Source organism: Electrona antarctica, assembly GCF_951216825.1.
Source record: "Electrona antarctica genome assembly, chromosome: 22".
NCBI lineage: Eukaryota > Metazoa > Chordata > Actinopteri > Myctophiformes > Myctophidae > Electrona > Electrona antarctica.
The window spans coordinates 40,186,754-40,195,920 of NC_136805.1; the positions used below are offsets into that span (position 1 = coordinate 40,186,754).

The 9,167-nt window shown below is 45.6% G+C and overlaps 1 protein-coding gene across 1 annotated transcript; it reads left to right on the forward strand.

Annotated features, from left to right (window-relative positions):
• Window positions 1-319: 319 nt before the first annotated feature.
• LOC306915144 (kelch domain-containing protein 3-like) lies at window positions 320-1,369 on the forward strand (the record flags this gene model as incomplete). Its single annotated transcript, XM_079492393.1, has 1 exon — window positions 320-1,369. The coding sequence occupies one exon, from the start codon at window positions 320-322 to the stop codon at window positions 1,367-1,369; it is 1,050 nt and encodes a 349-aa protein (XP_079348519.1).
• Between the last annotated feature and the right edge of the window lie 7,798 nt (window positions 1,370-9,167).

Below are 9,167 nucleotides of genomic sequence, written 5' to 3' on the forward strand. Positions count from 1 at the left end.
TATTCCATGCTTTTTGCGCAGTGTAAGGGACGACAGCGTGAATGATTTCAACAACCTGCTGATACGTTCCGTTGACGTCTTCCAGCCGGCGGTCGGTTGGAGTATAACGTCACTGGGAAATTCTACGTAATCACACCATCGGCATCCCTGATTGGCCAATCCAACTGATCGGCTTTGTCGACTTGTCAGACTTTATGTGACGTGTGTGCCACTGAACCAATGTTAGAGATATCACACTCACTCACATGCACACGTACACTCACAGGAACAGTCACACGCACACTCATCACAGAGAGGGACTTCATCTGCGGTGTGAGAAATGTCCTGCTGGACGATATACCCGAATGGAGGACTATCGGGGTCAGTGATGGGGACCAGATACGAGGCACTGACGGATGCCGTTGCAGTCGGACGCCAGGTGTATTGCTTCAGAGGTTACTATTACAACGGCACGCCTCAGGTCGAAGTGCACATCTTCAACACGGTGACTTTGCTCTGGAGGAAGTTGCCCAGGGTGACCATCGGAACATGGTACTGGATCAGGGCCGCTACGGCCGTGCTTATAGGGCACGCCATCTACATCTGGGGAAGGCATCACCACGGCAGCACGCTGTATGCGTTCGACGTCCACACCCACAGTTGGTCCAAGCCCAGGGTGTTCGGGAGGGTTCCGACACCCTGGTACCCTGGTAGGTACCAGTCGACCTGTGTCTTGGGGAATGCCATGTATTTGTATGACACAAAGATGAACCGGCACAGTCGGCCTAGATACACAAATGACCTCTACAAGTTGGACACCGCCACGATGTTCTGGGCTTTAGTGAACACCAGCTCAGGCACCAGTTCGTCGTCACATCACTCTGCCACCATCGTTGGGACAAAGATGTTTGTATTTGGCGGCCAATACCATTCCTCGGTGGTACGTTCCCACGACAACGACAACAACAACCACATCCTCAGGGTGTTTGACATGGAGACTAACTGCTGGCTGAGGACGGCTTCTGAACAGTTTCTGCCCAAAAGATGCGGTCATCAGTCGGCCTTTGCGCACAACGGGGAGCTGTACGTATTGTTTCCGAAGACCTCCAACGGTCTGTGGAAAATGAACCCAGAGACGTTCTCCTGGAAGAAGCTCGAGCCGAAGGGGAAAGGCCCGTCAAATAAGTTCCGCCGTTGGTCCTTGGTGGGAGATCGTGTCGTCCTCTTTGGACGTGGGATCACACCTCATGACCTGCACATCTTAGACTTACGTCCTAGTCTGGAGATCTTATGCAAGGTAGCCGTTACGCAGTACGGTCTGACGGAGTCGGTACTCCGACGCAGCATCCGGTTGGAACTGTCCAAGATGACATATCAACAGCAACAATAACAACGATAATCATAAATGACAGATAACATAAAGGCAGCTGCTTTATCTTCTGACGTTTTCAATGCTAGTAAACACACCCGGACCATGGTCTATAGGTCACTCACTGAGTGTGTTCTCACTTTTAACATCGTCTCCTGGTATGGGAGCCCCTCAGAGATTAAACAAATCACACCCGTGTGAAGTGAGGGGCGCTTTGTGTTGCCACAAGTTTACGTCATATTTGGCGGACATTTTACCTAATTTCTCCTTTCATTGTCAATGGCAAATATTGAGACGTGCAGGGACAAAAGCTGTATATAGGAGGGGTTAGCACCCCTCAACAAAAAAACCTCACCCAGGTAGACAACCAGGCTAGCAAGATGATTGGAGACAAACAAACTTCAGGTGTGATTTTTGTATACCGTCACCTGTGTGAAGTGAGGGGCGCTCTTATCATTATACATCACCATACATCATCTCATGAACAACTGAATTTATGTTATTTGTTAGCCGATTTGCTCGTCTACATATGACGTACATTTTCCCTTCGTTGTCAATTGCATTTAATGTTTGTGTTGCCACAAATTTAAGTCATATTTGAGGCACATGTGACCTAATTTCTCCTTTCATTGTCAATGTCAAATATGAGATGTGTGGGGACAAAAGCTGTATGGGCTAGAGCCCCTCAAAAAAGGACATTCAGATTTAAAGGCTTAGAGTGTCATTAGCAAAAAAACAAGAAGGGTTACAAGACTTTTTTTTCTTGCCAACTGCAGTGGACATTTTTAAACTAGAAATGCCAACTTGCGCCTTGCACACAAGCAGGCCATACATGGCCTACTTGGATGGATTATAATATGGATTGTATATTTCAAGAGTGAGAGATCACAATAAAACTCCTAATCATTCTTCCTCCACACTGGGAGAAAAACAGCATTTGAAAGTTTAATGGGACATGCTTTTACGCGTGAGTGCAGTTAGAACTTTTCCATGAGTCCAACACTGATGACAGTGCTGTCAAAACAGATACTGTATGCTTCATCTCTCTATAAGGGGGTCCTTTTGCCTGAAATTAATGTCGAAGACCCCCAAGGGTTAAGGAATTAGAGTGGAGATGGTTATGATGATATACAATAGCTGCGTTGTAAAAAAAAAAGAGAGGCCTGGGCCGTGGCTCAGCGGTCCAGGCACCCTGGCCGGTAGTCCGAGTCTGGCAGTGTGCCGCGGGTTCGACTCCCGATCCCGACGGCCTTTGCTGCATGTCACTCCCCCATCTCTCTCCCCCATTTCCTGTCAGCTTACTGTCTGTCCCTCTATAAAAAATATAAAATAAAGGCGAAAGCCGCAAAAAAAAACATTACAAAAAAAAAGAACTTTTCCATTGCATCTTCTGAGAGGTGGGGTTCTTGTGCTGCCGGCCTGCGCGCGCGTGCTGGTGCTTATCAGTGTGAACGTCATCTGATAAGGCGTCTATAGACATTACGTCAGACCACAGCTGATCAGTCTATATAAGACCTTACACCACTCAGTTCACACGGGTGTGATTTTTGGTATGCATTTGGCCTGCGGGCTGCCAGTTGCTCCACTACATCTCAGAGGGAAATAGATGTATAGATCCGCTATTTTGGCACTTGGGAATGGGACATTCTGCACTATGAGCCATTTCTACTTTTTGTACTAATTTTGATACCAATACTTTTATACTTTTAAGTAAACTTTGAATTCAGGACTTTTACTTGTAAAGAGTATTTCTATTGCAGCATTGATACTTTTACATAAGTAAAAAAAATCAGACTAGTCTGAATACGTGAGTGGTGCTGTAGGCTACTGTACTCGCGCTGCGGTACTGTACTTTAGGCCTGATTGACTGAAGTATTTATTAACAGTTTGGAGAATTACAGTACATTTCAAGCACAACTCAATACAAAAACTGTTAACTGCGGACGACACCATAAAGCATTACCCTTGTTTAAAACAGGGTCCACCCTTTTCAATTCATCAGAACATGTAGAGACACAAATATACACTTCTATATGAACCAAAAACAGGAAATCATCATAAAAGGAGGTAAAAAGGGGAAAAAAAAACATACAGTGAGGGGGATTCAGATTTTACGTGGGGCCAGTTTGGAATTGCAGCCGCCCGTAGGTGCCCTTTGAGAGCGGTTTTGAAGGAGTCAAGGGTCAAGGGACATGGATATCTTGGTGGAGTATAGCGAATTTTGTGGACCAGTCCCATTGCAAGATGCTGTACTCTGTCGTCAACCCTAAGCCATTCCAGCCTGTCAAAGTGGGCAGGGGTGAGGTGGGTTCGGGGAGTATGATCAGTTTGTTTTGGGAAGTCCTGGAGTCTTGTTTTTAGGGCATTCAAGGTGTTTTTGTTGATCAGTGAGGAGATCCTGTATAGGAATCTTGTTCTTTGGTTGACTTTTTTGATTACGTTGGTGGCCATTTTATCACTGGAAAGATTTGCCTCCAGGATGGAACCTAACCTATACTGTACAAGCCCTCCTCCCTGGCCTCTGTGTGTGTGTGCGTGTGCGTTTGCGTGTGCGTGCGCGCCGTTTCAGCTGTCCGCGTTCAGACACAGGGACGCGCATACATACATGAAGGGAGGGACGGACACACATAGCTACGCAATGGAGTGGCTGCACCACTCAAAGAATAAAGTCCTTTTTTCCACCACTGGCCTCATCATATCCATACGCTGACATAAATATCTGGCAAGCATAGGTAATCCCCCCTCTAAGTCCCATTTCCTGAAAATTAGTTCAGGAAAAGGGAGAGGGGTGGGAGGGAGGGAGGGAGGGAGGGGGATTTCAAACCCCGAGACGAATGCAGAACTGACTCGAATCGGCACGCGCCGTTGCACCCGTGCATGCGGCTGCACTTGCGCGTGTACGCCCAAATGCACCCGACCCCACCTAAACACACAGGCGCGTATATACATGCCGTATATGCACATGTAGGCTACGGTACACACGCACACACACATGTGTGCACGCACGCGCACACACACGCACGTGCGCACACACACAGCCTGTATGAATCCCTTAGACCTCATAGTGACGTATCTGTACTGTTTTATCTCTTTTCCCGTTTTACACAAATCTCGTTGCCAAAAATAGCAGATCTACAACTAAAAACCACAACGTTGCGTAGATGTTCCCCCCGGAATATCGAGGTTTCAGTGGGTTTCTCCGAGTTAGGGGGGCCAGCAAATCTTTATTTTTTTCATTAGGCACTTGAAGCCTAGCGTCCCTATTCTGAGGAGAACCTCAGCCATACATACATGTATACATTGTAAAGGCAAGCTTACATTGCCTCGCAATGTGCAAACACAGCACAAGGTTCGTGAGCTGCTGTGATAGGAGAAGGATATCAAATGGAACACAACCACCCTAAAGACTAATCATTGCGTATATTCCTCCACTATATCTGCATGGAGTGATCTCGGTACATAGAAATAGATTTTTTTGGAGATTCACTTGTACACATACATTTTTTTTTGATTGTATTGTTCCACTTTTTTGCTTTGGCAATGTAAACGTACTGTATATGTTTTCCCTTTGAATTGAAATTGAACAATTACAGTGTAAAAAGTCAAATGTTTACTACTGATGGTTTTAGGACAGGTGGTTAAATGTCTGCAATTACACATTGCCATGAGTCCAACACTGATAGTGCTGTCAAAACAGATATATGCGGGGGTCCCTGCTGGGGTTCCTGCTTCTTCTATCTCTCTCTCAGCTATAAGGGGGTCCTTTTACCTGAAATCAATGCCGAAGACCCCCAAGGGTTAAGGAATTAGAGTGGAGATGGTTATGATGATATACAATAGCTGCAGGGTTGTAAAAAAAAAAAGAGAGGCCTGGGCCGTGGCTCAGCGGTCCAGGCACCCTGGCCGGTAGTCCGAGTCTGGCAGTGTGCCGCGGGTTCGACTCCCGATGCCGACGGCCCTTGCTGCATGTCACTCGGACTCCCCCATCTCTCTCCCCCATTTCCTGTCAGCTTACTGTCTGTCCCTCTATAAAAAATATAAAATAAAGGCGAAAGCCGCAAAAAAAAAACATTACAAAAAAAAAGAGAGAAAAGGGGGGTGGGGGAGGTGAACAAAGGGTACACAACGAAAGAAAAAAAAGACAGAAACCGGCACAGTGGTGTGTTGGAGCGTTGGGAGATGGGGGGTGGGGTGGTGGAGGAGGAGGGGGTTGGTAGGCTAACACGTATAGTGCCCGGCAGGCATCAGTGAACGGCGGATTGGCAGGGATTCGGTGGAGGATGTGAGGGAAGCAGCAGCCACTGCCCCCCCTCTACCCCCCACCCCTCTCCCCCCCACCCGCTAGGAGTTTAAAAGATGTTCTGAAGGAGTTTTGCTTGCTCCCCTCCCCGTTCTCTCATCCCCCCCCCCCCCCCCCCCACCCACTCCTGTGCGTCCGTCACTCGCTCTTTTCAAGCTCTGGGCGCAGAGATCTCCCTCTCTTCATGTGCCTGTGTGTCCCCTCAGAGAACCCTGACCGACACGCATGGCAGAGAGACAAGGAGAGAGAGAGAGAGAGAGAGAGAGAGAGAGAGAGAGAGGCAGAGGCAGAGAGAGAGAGAGAGACAAGGGGCAGAGAGAGATGAAGTAGAAATGCAAGCGGCCTGTTGTTGTGCCATTTTTCCCAAAGGATGACTGCAAAAGATTGGTGTCATTTCTTTCCAAAAGCTTCAATACCCCTGTATAACATCTCACTGTAACGACGCAATGTGACATATAGCTCCGTTTACACAACTGCTGTACCCCCTCCAACTGTACATAATCTCCCCATGTTCAACTGTTTTTTATTATTTTTTTCTTTGGCAATGTAAAATATATATACATGTATATATGTTTTCTCATGCCAATAAAGGTCCTTTAAATTGAATTGAATTAGAATCGACTTTGAATTCCTCAAACACATTCAACATTCCTCTATTGCAGTGCTTTCCCACCAGTGGTCTGCTACATGATGTTGGAAACCAAGGGAAGGAAAACATGATATGGGTTGTCTGCTTGTCCGGTCTTTGTAATATTTGATGCCCGACGCTGAATAAAATGGTAAAAAATGGTGCATCCATATAGCGCTTTTATCCAAAGCGCTTTACATAGATTGTGCATTACATTCACCCATTCACACCCAGTCACACACCGATGGCGGAGGGAACCATGCAAGGCACCAACCAGCACATCGGGGAGCAATTTGGGGTTCAGTGTCTTGCTCATGGACACTTCGACACTAACTCTGGGGGAGCCCACATGGTTCGAACTGGGAACCCACATTGATAGACCGATGGCGGAGGAAACCATGCAAGGCACCAACCTGCACATCGGGATCAATCAGAGGGTTCAGAGTCCTGCTCAACGGCACTTTGATACTAACTCTGGGGGGAGCCCACATGAGGGATTTAACTAGGAACCTCACAGGTTTTCCCATCCGGGCCGCTCTACTGGCCACCCCTGAGCCACTACGACGGCTCCAAACAAAATGGACCTGCAGCATGGCCATTCATTCACTATCAGTCCAATTAGTCTGCGGCCTGGCACCCTGAACAGCGGGCGAGAGAGAGAGAGAGAGAGAGAGAGAGATCGTCATCCCACAGTGTCTAGCCTCTCGGTAATAATCGTCATACAGATTAACTGACTCTCTACGGTCAATTCTCTACAGCAGGGATGACTGCGATAAGGCTGGATTTCATGACGCATTGTGAGCTTGTAGATCGGTTATTTTCAGTGGTTAATGTATGTTTTGTAGTAATAATCAGAGTCTTCAATCGTCAAATAAATGTAGTGGAGTAAAAGTACAATATTTGACTCTGAGATGTAGTGGAGTGGAGGCAAAATGTATTGTAAATTGGAAACACTCAAGTAAAGTAGGCCTACAAAATAATACCTCAAAATTGTACTTACAATACTTAATTAAATGTACTTAGTTACTTTCTACAACTGCCCGACACAGCTGGGTGGCCGAGCCATAGCCAACGCTCAATGTTCTTCCCCATGGCAGTCAGTTGATTGTTTTAAAGGTCATGACATTAATTGTCCCCACCAGGCCGAAGGCATGGGGAGAGAGTATGTTTTGCACTCTGTGTGCGAGTCCGTCCATGTGTGCGTCCGTCCGTCTGTTACCAGATAATCTCCAGCACCGTTAACCCGGTCAGTGGCAAATTTTGCACGCACACTCCCTGGATGCCAACGATGAACCTCTGCCCCAATTTTTCAAGAACGGCCTGTTATAGCGCCACCAGGAGGCAGACTTTTGAAAAAATATTCTTTTTTATATTACTGCTCCAGATTCTGTCCAAAAATCCCACAAATCGTTACACACCATCTCTATGTGTCATGTGTTCAAGACGGATCTGTCCGATATTTCATATTCCATCCTAATTGGCCAACATTGGCTTTCAAAGTTTGCAGGATTGGCCCGTTTTGAACAAAAAGCCTCAAATCATGAACGCAATAGCGTGCAATTTACATTAAATCTTTCACAGACTTTCCTATAGGCTGAGGAATATATCCCATCCTTTTCACATTGGCCTGTGAAAAGGGACAAAATGCCTCAAATCATCCAATTGCCATCCATTGTCCTATTATAGCGCCAGCAGGTGGCCACAACCTGACCTGGCCTGGCGGAGACCTGTGCCCCAAGGGGCACTTTTATCTAGTTTTCATGTATTTTTATTTTTCATTTAGGCTTTATGACCTCAATTACACCCATGTGACAACCTGAACTTTGAACATCCAAGTGGGTTTTCTGTGGTCTAGGGTTTTCTCTGTGTGTTCTGAAGCCTTTTGAGCTGCAATGAAAACAGGCCAATTCCTATGTCATATGGGATTTGTGATCTGTAACTGTTACATCACAGTCCACAGGAAAATCTGAGCACTTGTTTAAGCCAGAAAACCCCAGACCACAGAAAACCTACTGAATGTAAAATGTTCAGGTTTTTCGGGTGCAATTGAGCTCAGAAAACCTAAAGAAAAGAACGAAAATGTACAAACTTGTACTTTTTTTTATGTCACAATCCCTTTAAAAAAGCTGCTAAAAGCTCACTATGTCTTGCGATGTCTTCTGTGCAGTTTTACTGTTACACTGTTTATTTTCATCATGGCAGCACCTTGTAACTCTTGACAAATGCTTTATAAATAAAACATATATTCCCTAACGTAAAGGTCAGATCAACCATACATCTCTAAAAACCTAATCAGAAAAAGGGCTTTGGCCGTGCCAGAAAGAAAGAAAGAAAGAAAGAAAGAAAGAAAGAAAGAAGGAAAGAAAGAAAGAAAGAAAGAAAGAAGAAAAGAAAGAAAGAAAGAAGAAAAGAAAGAAAGAAAGAAAGAAAGAAAAATAAAGAAGAAAGAAAGAAAGAAAGACAGAAAGAAAGAAAGAAAGAAAGACAGAAAGAAAGAAAGAAAGAAAGAAAGAAAAACATGTGAAATAGCTGATGAGAACACACTGGAGGCATAAGGTCAGTCTCGGGCAGGAGAAGAAAATCCAGCAACGACATGAGCGGCATGAGTTAAAAGACATATTGTAGTAAATGATTTTTTCTTTTTTTCTTCTCTTCAATACCATGTCTGTCTTCAATCAAATCTCTCCTCCTTTAGAAAGGGCAAGTGGCAAAAGGCAAGACGAAGAGGGAGAGAGAGAACACAAGACAGACAGAGAGAAACAAGGCTTGACCTCTGGCTGATGAGCAGTGGTGGAAAGTAGGCTGAGTACATTTACTCAACTACTGTATACGCAAGTAGAGGTTTGAGGTACTTTTACGTTATAAAAGTCAACGCTTTTACTTCTACGTCT